This window comes from Diadema antillarum, unplaced genomic scaffold (genome assembly GCF_040938485.1).
Source record: "Diadema antillarum isolate AM-2024a unplaced genomic scaffold, OU_Dant_1.0 scf00000087, whole genome shotgun sequence".
NCBI classification, from domain to species: domain Eukaryota; kingdom Metazoa; phylum Echinodermata; class Echinoidea; order Diadematoida; family Diadematidae; genus Diadema; species Diadema antillarum.
Window position 1 is genome coordinate 274,707 of NW_027270976.1, and position 14,438 is coordinate 289,144.

The window sequence follows — 14,438 nt, forward strand, 5'->3', positions numbered from 1 at the left end:
TTGCAATTTCGAATTCATTTTTGCAATATATCATACTTTGTGACTTTCATTCATACATGCAGGGTCCCTTTGAAAAGCAGTTGATAGACTGAAAGGGCTACCCTGCTGATAGAATATTTGATTAATCGATTGATAACTAAGAGACCAACAACTTGTAGTTGAGATTTTACAAATAAAACACCTTCAAGAGTTTGACAGGGATGCCAACCTTTGAAAAAAAAACACAAAAATGTGAACGAAACAAAACAAAACATATTCCGAAGACAAGAAATGTCTTTTGGTTTATGTTCCTTATGAATAGGGCCATGGTGCATACAAATCATGACAAATGATATTTCATTTTACATCCTCTTTCTTTTCCAAGATGACGGGGAAAAAAAACATACTGCTCAGACTGCAGATGATACTGCATGTTAGGGTTTCCTTCACGAACCACAAGCAAGCAGCTGATATCTGTTACTTCCCAATTACCAACAAATCAATTGTGGCGATTAGCCCTATTCCCACCCTATTCCCCCTCAACGTTTCGCGTGATTATTCCGCAATGCATGATGCTCTCACCGCGACATTTTTATGACTTTTGTCTTTCAAGTATCGCGCAACTTTTGAGACCAAATTTGTCTCTCCCAGGCATACTGTTTTGAAGCCACGCCCCTTCGAAAAAAATTTGTCGACCCATAAATTGCTCAAAAACATGATTTTGTGTACAAACCCAATGTAAATAGTGTTTTTGCAATTAATTAATATGAAAATAAATATCTTTACTTTCAATGGCTGATAATGATTTATTTTAGCCTGATTATGCTTTAAAAAGCTTCTGCGACAAATTTTGATGAAAAAAAACAAAAACAAAAAGTAAAAAAAGAAATACATAAGAAATTCAATAAACAATAAGATACATAAAGAAATAATTATGAAGCCGAATTTCTGCATCAATATTATTGTTAAGGATATTGAAAAGAACATGTTCACCAAAAATTAGAAGTCTTGGAACTTTATTTGTTGATTTATATGCAAAAATATATATATATTTTTGCATAAATTAGCATAAATTAATTAATATAAAATACATATATTAAAATTTGAAAAATCAAACTATACAGTCTGGTAGATTACATTAGCCTCTACCTTAGTGCAAATTTTCGCGAGGATCGCACAATCGAGATCTGAAGGGGGGCCAAAAAGCCCCCCCCCCCCCCCCCCCCCCCCCCCCGGTGGTTTCAAGTCTCTCAAAAAACCTGGTGGGATTAGGGTTAAACAGCTGGGTGATTCTAAGAATCCCTGATAGTAGTATATGTTGCTGTAGCATTCTGCTCTAGATCATCAGTGGGTTAATTATGCAGGTAAGTTAGAAACAAAAATATTATTTGTCCAAAAGAAAGCAAGAGTTTGTTTGTCAATGCTGCTAGTAAAATATTGCATTCCACTACATGAGTTGAACAAACTGAATTTGCTGGGGAAAAGAGACACAAACTGTTTCAGACTGGTAGATGTTTATAAATTTCAAACTTTCTGATTTGATACAATATGATGTCTCAAAATCTAAACATGAATGCATGCATTTACACGTAAGTTTCAAATCAAATTCAAGAAGAGAATAATGCTTTGTTTTGCTTAGATTTTTGTCATATTGTAATAATCTGTTTTATGCACTTAGACACTGCTATGTAGTAGTCTTCAAAGATATTCCACGGTATCAAAATGTCTTCTTTTTTACCACTCAATCCACACGACACTCCCTACGAACATGAACAAACTGAATGATAAAGCTGCAAGTGAAAAATAAATAAGAAAATAAACAGACTTGAATTGATGCTAGGGCTAGAGTTGCATACTTGCCAGATGATATGATGTGCTATGAAGATGTTGCAATGTTATTTGCAATGATTATTTGCTGCACTTGTCAAGTAGGTGGCAGAATTCTTTCTTACCATTAGACTGATTTGTTTGAATGAGATCTGCAGCTGTTGTGCTAGTCATGCTGGAAGCTGTCTCCATTGCAGTGTATTGCTGAGGGGTAGTAGGTGTGGTGGGTTCAACAAGCAACTTTGTTGGCAAGATTGCTTCACTTCTTGCCATGTGTGTCTGTTGATGGCCACTGGTAACTCTGGTAACACTTAAATCAGGTGGAATTGTTGATGGATCAGGAATATGTGCCTCAATTGAGTCATATTCCAATGTCAACTCTGCACCCATAGTGGAAGATGAGGGTAAGTGAGTGACTCTGAAAGTTTGATCAGGTATTTTGGTGGTAGAATAGAGTGAAGTAATTGAGGTCTTGGGAGACAAAGTAGCAGTCACTTCACCCAAATCTTTGTTTGCATTGTTAGATGTATGTGGTCTATGTGTTGTCTTGTCAAGGCTTGCAGTAGATGGTCTGGAAAAGAAAAGAGGTGGCGATGTTTGAGAGAATTGCACTCTTTGGGTGGATACTGCAGGCAAATGGGTGGCCTTAGAAGATTTTGACCACGTTGGTAAACTGGCAGATGACACTACAGGGGACAAAGTTGTTGCCATGGGAACAGTCATTGCTGCTGATGTCCCACCCTCATTGATGTGTAATGCCTCGGTTGATGGCAGTGGAAGTAGAAAGCTGTTCAAGGTAGTGAGTGCTTTGTGCAGCTGGAAGTAATGTCACTAACACTTGGTGACAGAGATGATGCTGGACTCCTTTCCATGATCTCACTTTTAGGGAAGGAGGTCCGTAGTACTTGTTGTAGACTCACCGCTGAGTAACTATTCTTTGTTACTGTACTTAGTGGCACGGAATGTGGAATTGTAGATGTATAGGGTGTATAATCACTGTTACTGGCTGAGTTTGTGCTTGTTGGTGTCACAGGTTGCCCTGATGGGATGCTAGAGCCAAATATTGTTGTCACATTCACATGTTTGATCCATGATCTAGGTAAGCCAGTAGTATTGTAAGTAGTTGATGACATGGAGAAAGTTGAAGGTATGGTTGCAACATCCAAAGCAGATTGGTTAGCAACACTTGTTGACTTCATTCCATTTACTGCAAGAGCATCTACAGAACTATTAAGTTCAAACTGATTAGATATTGAAGGTAGTCGTGACAGAAATGATGGTGTTACGGTTGTTTCAGATGAGCCACGTACATTGGAAGTTTCTCTTGTTGTTGATATGTTCCAAGCACCATCTGAACTTGTCCTTGTATCAACAGTATCATCTGGATTTCAGTCAGTCATTATGAATACATCATTAAAATTACATTTTATACAACTAAGTGATGATAGATGAAATGGCTTGTTACTGTAAAATCTAAGTAAAAGTGAGTGTAAAATAGAAGTGCTCTATCTGTCTATTCTTTGTTTATTTCTGGGGTATTTTTCATGTTCTATTTTATCAGTGGTATTTTTTGTTTTGTTTTATTCTGTTTCTCAGTAGTATACTAAATACATAATGAATAGACACTGCTGGAACACTCGCTGTAGTATCACTCTACTAGATTGATTTTTTTTTTAAACTGAGATAACATGATTCACGTACGTTATGCCATCAGGTGGAGTTGACATAGAGCCAGGCATTCCAAACATTGCAAGCAAAAGAACATCCTGCTTACAATGGTGAATGTGTTGGATGCACAAGCATTATACGTGTCTAGCTTAACATTTTCAGAGACACTTAACATGCAGGGGTCTATGTGAGTTAGGTATCTATTCTACATTATGGCAAATGATTTGAAATGTTTCTGCAGAGTGGACACTTACGTATATAAATTCTCACAAGTTACATTAGTAATTACATTCACTGTTTCCCATCAAATAAAGTCATACAGATAAATTTGCGAAAACATTCTGTCACTTATGTTGGTCTCTAAATCTGGGAAATACTTTGTGTATCATTCAATGACAGAACCTGTTAGCATTCCACTCAGTCAAGTTAGAGAATGAACACTATAATCAGCAGCCTTCCTTTCCACCTCAACTCAACATGCCCTTTTAAGATATATTTTCACATTAGTCTGTCAATAAACAACACAGAATGCTAATATAGAATGCTGCCCATTATCTGCTATATTTCATCATAAACTCTAGAAATGACCAAAAGGTTGAAACGATATTATGTCTCCAGCACTAAAGATAAAGCCTAGCCATAAGTTAACTATACAGAAAGCAAAAAGCTTTGACTATGATTTCATCTTTTGTGCCTGAACAACAATAATGTCATATTGCAAAATGCTACCAAATACCTCAACCACTATTCTAAATCACTTTAAAAAGAAAAGAGGATATACATAGAAAACATACACAGCTCATATGAATAATACCAGAAAGCTAGTTCAATTCAGAATCCATCAAGTATTCTGTCAATCAAAACTTTAAAGCTCACATGATTTTCATTGTCAACAAGTCACTTTAAAGGGATGGTACAGTATTGGTGGAGATGAGAATTGGGCTTTTAACATTTTGCGAGATACCAAGAAAACATGATATGATACAGAGCATACCATTTTAAGAGGAATTCAAAGTTTATTTGATGAAAATCGGGTTTGGAATGACTGAAACATCCAAAAAAAAGGTAAAACAAAGCAATCGTAGTAAAGTGTGGGTCCCACACTTTATTAGAATCGCTCTTTTTTTTGCTATCTCAGCCATTTCAAAACCAATTTTCATCAAATAAACATTGAATTCCTCATAGAATTACATGCTCTTTCATATTTCATAAGAGGTTTCTCATTATCTAAACAAAAAATGTTAGAAACCTGAAATTAGGTCTCAACCAAAACGTATGATCCCTTTAATTGGCATTGCTTAAAACTCATATCTGCTTTGAAACTACATTGCATGTTTTATCCTCTCCTTTTGTCCTGTGGACAAAACAACAAAACAAAAACAAAAAAATGTACACAAATTTGTCCCCAACTACTTTTCTGTACCTAACAGCATTGATTCACCAATTTTTAAACATGCTTGCATGTTTTGGGCAGAGTCACAACAGAATATGTCTTTCATATGAGAGTATGACTATATGCAAGTATTGATTAACTCATGGTAAAACCAGAAACATTTGTGGCACTAAACTTTCGCAAATTTTCACAGGCATTCAACGCATTGTGTACAAAGAAACTCTGGTGTGCATTTTTTCTTTTACAAATCTTGGCTCCTCGCAAAATATGTGCAAGTTTCAGGCACACAACGATTTCTGGTTTTACAGTAGGATGTAGATGACAGTCAATATTCTTTTCATCTTACAGAAATACTATAAGAAGACAGAGAAAGTGTGTCATCATAGCAATAAATCACATGTTGGTAAACAGGTACAGCTAAGGTGAATTTTCAACAGAGATTTATCCAAATGTAGCATTAAAGCTGTTACAGACAGTGAAGAAATAGTCAGCCTCCAAAACTCCTTTGTATCAATGTATAACAATACAATATGTGGCCATGAGAAGTAAGGTGATCACCAGTATCGTAACCACTAAAATGAGGTGGAACTATCAGAACAACATGGTCAGGTTACTGTTTTCTTTCAACAAAAAAAAGAAAAGTAAATAAATTTGTTTTCAGTGAAATACAGCACACTGCATACCATCATACCTCAAACTGATGAACAACCCAAATGAATCTGAAATATGAAAAAAAGACCTTCATACACTTATGTAAGTATATTTCAACAAAATCATTTAAATAGCATTGTTAACGTTAAGGTTAACTTAATCTAAAACTCCTTTGAATTAAGTTCCACTAAGCATCTATATCACCCACAGGTGTAATACACGAAGATTGATCTGTTTTGTCTTCATCCATCCATGTGCTAACATCTTACATACCCGTATCTGGCATACACTGCTCTATGTTGCATTGCTCTTCAGCACTGGGTTGTTTGGTTGCATCACACAGTGACAGGAGCTGTGGGGTTTCTCCCAGCATGCACAGCAATGTTCTGGTCCTCATTCCTCCTCCACAGGGACTTGAACACTGCATAAATGAGGAACATGTTTCAATACTTGACCTCTTGACCTGATCTAAAGCTGCTGTTACATTCAGACCGACATCAAGGCATCATCATAGTGGTTTTGAAATCAAAGAAAAATTCAGCCAAGTGCATAATGAAATATGAAGAGCAGTATAGACTCATTAGTTTATTTAGCCTTTCAAAATTATACTTCTGTAGCAATAAATATGTCTTTTAACAACATCACATCGATTCACCAATCACTGATATAAAACTGCACTGTTTCATTTAAGCTTTTAATATTCTATCATCAACAGAACAAAGATACATCTCACTGCAAGACCAAACTCTTCTTTTTCTCATCAAAATACATGTAACTTTGAAGCCATCTTGCATGCACGTATGTGACTAGAGTTTCTTGTTCAAATGTCAATTCAAATGAAGATTAACAATTAACCAACATCACACTTCATTCCTATATGCAAGAATGCCTTTGTTGACATGTATGTCTGATATATTGCTGACATATATATATATATAAATATATCAAATGCCGGAAAATATACACATATATTTGTCTTTCCCCAACTTTTGATAAACTATGGTCCAAACTCACCCTCGTCCATGGTCCTACAAACCAAATGAAGTCTTCTGAACACAGCTGTGGATTGCAAATCTCTTCCGTGGTAAACTTGGCTTCAGGATCACATTGTGAGTCTGACACCTGTACATAGGAGTCACCTTGCACTTCGGCACAGAAAACCATCCGAGAGTGAATACCGCCCCCACAAGTTGCAGAGCACTGTCACAAAGAGCAATGTTATCAAAGATAAGTGGGCTTAATGATAGGAATATGACATTCAAAATTATGGAATTAGGGCAATGCATGTTTGATAAGCAACAAACATCAGACCTGTTGCTAATCTTTGGGGGAATTAGAGTAAACCTAGTAGTTTAATTTTTTTTTTAAAGCAGCATCAAAAGAAAGAGCAGAAAGCACCTGTTAAAAAAAAAACTATTCTTTTTCTACAATATCAAACTTTCTCAAAAGAGTAATTTGCACTTTTTCCTTTAGTCACAAAGGATCATTCATCACACAATACAAAGATGACGTGTACTCCATTACCTATGCCAATTGAGGAGGTTCTGTTTTCATGGCGATTGGTTTATTTGTTTGTTTGTTCATCTGTGTGCAAAATAACTCAAAAAGTTGTGAACGGATTTGGATGAAACTTGAAAGAAACTTGAAAGAATGAGAATGACGCGAGGAGCAGATGATAAAATTTTGCTAGTTATCCAGGAATTTTTATGGATTTTATTTAGGAGTTTTTATATTTTGGCTGGGAGGGTCAATTAACTTGGGAGTTCAAGCTGCACACTTTTTTAGGTTTTCATATATGCACTGAAGTGTGTGATCTAGCTTCTGCTAGGGCGAGCTAGGTGTGCTGCACAGCTGGAAGTTGATGACGTAACAAAAGGCTTCTATATTGGGAAATCGGGCAACTTTCAGCATGCATACATATGGGTGGAAATCACTAATCTCCATGGAAGAACAAGATCAGTGGTGGAATGTAAGCTGCTTGGCAGCCAAGTCCGTGCTCTCAGAGTGCTTCTTTAGTTATCCGTACTTTTGGTTTGATTATGCGCAGTGTGGGGTTTGGTTGGCCTGTCTCATCTCAAGTAAACCTATAGTCTGAGTACACTTTCTTCTTTTATATATTCATGCAGTAACCCTTGTCTCATTTCTAGCACATGTTTTCTTATGACACTATAATTAAATCAGACTAGCCTTGATCGAGAAGTGTATGTTGAAAGAGAAAGTGAAGGAGAAAGTTTGAAATCAGTTTTCTTTGCTGTATTTTATCTATCCAAATCTCCTTGCCACCTCCACCCAAAATAAAAAGAAACAATGTAGTATGATCATTACAATAATAAATAACCATATCGCTTGCTTTGTGAGAGAGTTTTAGCCATGGTAAAACCTTGCCTACATAGGGTATATCTCTTGTTCAGTTACACAATAACTGGATCATTGTGAACACTATATTGCTCTGCAAGGTTCAATGCATTAAGTCATAGTCACCATGACAACCAATGCCTTACTACATACACTTGAAAGTATGTCTTGTTCACATATATATATCAAGATTATCATGTGAACTAAGTTCACATTGATTTTTAGTTCACTAGGGATGATTTTTTCTGAAAGGTTTCAGCCAATACAACAGTGTTGCCAAGCCAACACCATGGCTAACAAAATGAGATACATACGTAAGGCACATCTACTGCTAAACCAATAAAAAGGCATTATAAGTTAAATATTGAATTTAAATCACTGACAAAAAGTGAAAGTAGTTCACTCCATAAGTAGTGGTACAGTGTAAAAGTTATCATTGGCATGCACCATCACACTTCATACATTAGTATGAGATGCAAAGAAAAGAAAAAAAGGCGAGTACCAGGTACGAGATTCCAGCCAGGACATTGAACCCACCTGACTCCAGTGAGAAGCAACCCATTGAGGCTGACAGTCATCTGATAGGGAGCAGGAACCTGTCATATCTGGCATCAAACTCATCTCACATAGATCCTTGTCAAAGATTGTTCCACTCCTTGTGGAACATAAGAGTTGACGGGAATGGATGCCACGTCCACACCACCCTGTGCACTACAGAGAGAAATCAAGTATTATTAATTCTCTTCTAGATCTCTATTAAAAACAGAGATTGGTTCTCATCATCTTGTTATGAATATCTGACCACCCAGCTCAAAACCAACAAATAGCAGGCAAAAAGTTAACTCACACTTTATTATACAGTTAGTTTATCTATATAAGAGTAGGCTCTAAGCTTTTAGATGATAAATCACTCGTTAAAATTGGACCATCCTAACCCATTCAAACTGTCACCGAAATAGGACAGAGCTAGGAGATGCAGTTTTCATATAAAGGGCAAAAAGTATGTAAAGAGTGGGGTCACTCAGGCAAGCTGTTTAGTAGTAGTGGTGAAACTATTTTCTATGTGAAAGCAGTGCCTGTGCGAAAATAGCATCAAGAATAACTGCTACTATTGCTATTCTGGTTTAGTTTTCAGCTGCCAAATTTTGACAGTAGGTAGTTAAAGGATCACTCTCAAGGTAAGACAAGATTTGACTCAGTCAACCCAAATGACTACTTTTGGTTTATTTCAGAGAATCTAAATCTGCAACTTTTTGTGGAATTTGAGCTGGGCTACATTAGGCAATATCTTACTGAAACCTTTCATCCTTCTGTTATCATCTACACTTGTTTCCTAGCCACAGACTCCAAGTGATAGTGGATGGCAGCATCTATTCTGAGGTCTGACTACATAGTCTAATAAAATGGAAAGATGTTTCATTTATGCTACATTAGCTGGGGCAAATTTTCAAGAAACTTTTTAACACTGTTGTTATTGAATGGGGGACAAAAGTCAACAATAACCAAGCTGCTCTAGACTGGAGAAAGGAAAAAGAGATTGTGCCTCTGTCCATTCTGTGATGATCCAATCCACACCATCACAAGGGCCCAAGTTACAGTCCTGTTCTTCAATGGGTCTGTCTTCAGCAACACAAGATTCATCTGGTTCTGGTAAGTCAGCTAAACACTGCACACTCCTGGTCTGACTCCCCTCTCCACAGTCATGAGAACACTGTCAGGAGACCAGTGAGAATTCAACAGGTTGAAGGTTATTATCGCTGTATACTAGATTGAAGTGGTTGTTGATGGTTGGTTCACTTATGATGACCTATTAAGTGCTAAATCACAGAGGATCTTGCAAAAACTGTCTTTGACCTCATTCACAGAAATATATACAGGTGTCTGTGTGAAAATTACGGCTTTTACAGTAATCACTATCTAGTAATTTTTCACCAATTTTCATGACAATATTTTGAGTCACAAACTCAAGAAACAATTTTGATATGAGTCTCACCAGTAAACTGCCTGCTCATGATTAACCCACACGCAAGGCTCTCTAAACATTTATAAATTTTATTTTCAACCAACAGAGACTTAAATATCTTATATCTAAACACTGATACACAATCAATCATCCATGGAGGTTACTGTCATTTTGACATCTTTGAATATGAATTATCACCCAATTTTTAGGACATGACTAAACAAAATCAGTGTATCCTTCACCAGTCAAATTGCCAATATGTGTCAAGCTCACACCCACAATATACTCAGAGGCAGAACTTAATGACCGTGAAATTCTAGACAAATCATTGACATTTTCTCTTCTTTTTTTTTCATATTCTTGCTGAAACCAGGGATCTCATGGTAAATATACGGTTGGATCATATACAGCTATATATTTCAGGTTATTAGGATTAAAAAACACACAAACACTAATTTGATTGAATTTCTGTAGACCTTCAGAATGATTGTCAAGTTACCTGTGACCCTTCGTCACATGATTGAGAGCAGGGGCTCCAGTCGCCTACATACCATCTGCAATACAAGCAGTATTACACATTTTCATAAATTGAAAACAAATGAATGCATACACTCGACACACACCCACTTCTTCTCTCCCTTTCTATCTCTGTATCCATCTACTGTAAAAATGAATATTTTTGCAGGAGTCATTTTTTTGTGCTTGGCCAGTTAAGATGAGTTTTATATGTTTTTATGTTTTTTAAATCAAGACATACACTACAGGAACATATGGCGAGCCAAAATATTTGTGTGCTTTTATCTTTGCGTTAGTTTCTGGTTGCGCGAAATGCGCGAAAATTCCCACTTTTACAGTACCTGTATGTAAGATTTTCAAAGCTATACTGTTAAACACAATATTTTTGCAGCATAAAATTTTTGTGGCATCAAATTTTCACGAGTAAATTGCCTCAGTATTCAATGCATATAATGTAGACAAGAACTTTCACATACATTTTAATTTCACGAATCTTGGCGCTTGCTAAATTCACAAATTTAAAAAGCATGCGAACATTCCTCGTTTTACGGTACTGGTATAGTAGAGTATTGTCTTGCTGAGCACAATATGTTGGCATACTAATTAGTTACTCCTTCTGTCTGTCCATAGACCTACAACATGGTCTGTCAGAGTTATTGCATTTCACATAACAGCTAATGTTATGAAAAACATGTTGACCCATAATACAGGAAATAGTTTAGGAGAGAGTTATATCACAACAAATTTAAGCTTCAACCAACCTTTAGACTGGCTAACTGTTATCCACTACAGTAGATTTTCTCAAACTCTGTGAGTATTTTACACATTCACTGCTTGCCTGGTGGTGCTTTGGGATCACTGAGGCATAGATAGATGACAGTGTGTATCAAGAGTCTAACTTAAAGCAGGATTAATCTTCTCTGATCCAGATCTCACCTTTGACTTTCCTAGGCCAAAGGTAGGTTTCACAGTCAATAATGAGGGTATCATCTCACCTCATGTTATGGCCAGTGTCAATGGCATATTTGTTCAGGAACAGCTTGAATGGGGGTAATTTAAGTCTAAACCCTTTTGTGTTCTTAATCAGCTCACATACTTTTATGGCCAAGTAATTGGCTCTGAAACCTACTTTTGGCCAAGGAAGTCAAAGAAGATGTCTGGATTAGAAAGATTAGTCCTGCTTTGAATAGGGACTGTGGCTACACATTGTCACCAAACTATACGCCCCAGTGATCCTAATTCATCTAGCAGACAGGCAGCTAAAGTGTGAAGGAATCATCCTGGCTTGAGGAAAGTGCACAGAGAGGCGGATGAAGGCTAGCCAGTCGAATATAAAGATTGGTTGAACATTTGATTTTTGCTGTGTTAAAAAAAAAATAAAGTGATGGCTTCTGGAACCATTTAATGCTGAGACACGAGGATTAATAATGCTATGACTTTTTACACAGAGATAAGCATTAAACTAAATCTAAAAGATTTAAAAAGATCTAAAAGAAAAGATTACATTCTGTCAGCCTTACAATGAAATGGCATAGGTTCATGTCCCAGTAAGTCTACGACTATTATACATGACTGCAGAGTCTGGTGAATATCATCACAAAATGCTTTATGGCATAGGGCTTACAATCATTAATTTTCACTGCATTTTTCACGTAGTGCTTCCTTATGTGTATTTAAAACATGAAGTAGTCAGTGCTGGTAACATTTTTTTCAGGACATGTGAAGTTTGAAGTTTATAAAGAAATCCATGTGTTACATAAAAGACTAATGCGATTCATGATGTCACACTACAGTACTGATTTGTAAACAAAACAAAAAAAGAATGCAACATGTTTTCATTTAGCTAGCATGATGATAAGTCAGAGTACAGTTGAACCTCTCTTATCCGGCCTCCCTTTATCCGGATCTCTCTATTATACGGACGCAATCTCGCAGTGATTTTTTTTTTTAATAATTACAGGAGGAAAGGGGGATTCCCAACTCCTTGAGAACTCCTACACACACACACATGAATTACATATTACTTCCAACATGATTAACATACATTACATCAAATTTCCTTCCAAATTGCTTACCTTCAGACATTTTACATCCCCAAACATCCCCAAATGTAACAATGAAAAGGTTGCAGTATACACATTACTACATGTGGTACTACAATGGGCTACATCAGTACATGTGTATGTATATGTACATGTATAAAGCATTGAGTCTCCCGTATCCAGCCAAATCCCTTATCTGGATGAGCCCCGGTCCCGACTTGTCCGGATACGAGAGGTTCAACTGTACTTGACTTATTTTTTTCAACAGACAGGGAGATATTACTATCCTTAACATTTAGATTATCTCGATAACAAGTTGAGTGTACGGAATGAACATTTCCTAAGACATTACAAACTGTTGTAAGCTTCTTATCAAGCAATGATGCAACATAGGCTTAACCAAAAGCCTAAAAACTCATAACTTTGAATGGATCGCCTGATTTTCTTCAAACTGCACTAATGTATACAACTACTATTTCAGTATTCAATGAATACACACATACATACAGTATATCTGAGGTAGATTTGCCTGTAAGTTAGCATGATACAAACTTTAAATTTCTGTTCAAACGTTATTGACAGGAAACCTGTTAAATATTGAGATGATGAATCCACATATTTACAATATTCAATCATGAAAACAAAATGTAGTTTTTAAAGTGCTACTACAGTAAACAATTCTGGTAATTTGTCAATCCACTGTGTGGGTGTGACCATGCTATTCAGTTGTCAAAATGTGGTTAAAAATGAAATTTGATCTCTCAACCATGTTGTCATGGTCAGACAGTCCCTTTCCTCGAGCCACTTCTGCTACTAAAGGAAGCTGTAAACCTGCAGACTCATAAAATCCTGTGCAGGAAATCATAAGAATTTCCTGTTTCCCCCCAAAGTTCCCATGTCTTGGGATCCACCTCACACCTGTCCTCTTGCTCTACAACCACCAGTAACTTCAACTGCCTCAAAGCCTTTCTCATCAATACTCATCCAATGTTATTAGCCATCTCCAGAATACACTACTGGTGCATATGCAGCAACCTCTTTTAGCATTAAATAAAATCATTTTAATGCTCCATTAAGATTAAAGGCATAAAACAACAATCTAATATACCAGCCAGAAAAAGGGCAACTCATTAAGCATTGATGAATATCTATTACTGTGAAACTTCTGTGAAACTTTCCATTAGACCACTTATACACATACAGAGCACCAATTTTGTTGTGGGTAGACTAGAATGGGATCATATGTGACCCGCTACAACAAAAGGATCCAAAAGTCGGGGGAGGACAACATTCTGAAAATGACCTGACATTATTTCCTTTCTCTTTCATTCTGATTTCATAGATAACACAACTCATAAAAGTACTTGGTTGCAGAGATATTGATGATTTTATTTACACATTTCGAGTGGTTTAGGAAATCATTATATCGAGAAATCCGCCTTCAAAGTTTTCCTTCCGACACTATCATGATAAGGGGAGGCAAGGCAGTTTCCCCCTTTTGACAATAGAAGGTATGCTCCTAGCAACCTCTGCAATGTTCATTCAAGCTTAGCCAGGGCTGCCAACTCTCACGCATTGAGCGTGAGACTCACGCATTTTGGTCCTTTCTCACTCTAAAACTTTATTTCATTTGCATGCATTTCTATTGATCTCACTCATTTTGACTCCTAAATTATAGCATTGGCCTATGGGAGTCTCACTCTCAACTAGTTTCCAGTGTTGGCAGCCCTGGCTTAGCGCCAGCAGTCTATCAGTCCAATCAGTAACCAGACCGGACGCCACACAGTGACCAATAAGATCACTCCGTTGTTGCTGGGGGTGGATTCTAGCTGCAGCACTAAATCCAAATCTTCAGACACTTTTCTGTTCCATTGAATGTCAAAAAATCATGGTCCAGAAAAATGCTAATTTCTCGCCTTTCCTGTAATCATTTAGCTTCAAAATTTTGGCAGATGGTAGACCATACAATAGACTACAAAATTCTGCCAAAAACAAAAATCTGATCGTTTTGACCGATTTTGATGATCTGACTTCAAACTTGATT

The 14,438-nt window shown here is 36.7% G+C and overlaps 1 protein-coding gene across 1 annotated transcript in view; it reads right to left on the reverse strand.

Annotated features, from left to right (window-relative positions):
• The window catches only part of LOC139718029 (papilin-like), a 151,538-nt gene that overhangs the window by 32,617 nt on the left and 104,483 nt on the right, over positions 1-14,438 (reverse strand). The window contains exons 11-15 of the mRNA XM_071629519.1: positions 10,336-10,390; positions 9,417-9,584; positions 8,411-8,584; positions 6,533-6,718; positions 5,792-5,939 (exon numbers count right to left, since the gene is read on the reverse strand). Coding sequence (XP_071485620.1) covers positions 5,792-5,939; positions 6,533-6,718; positions 8,411-8,584; positions 9,417-9,584; positions 10,336-10,390 — 731 coding nt within the window. The remainder of the gene's footprint in view (positions 1-5,791; positions 5,940-6,532; positions 6,719-8,410; positions 8,585-9,416; positions 9,585-10,335; positions 10,391-14,438) is intronic.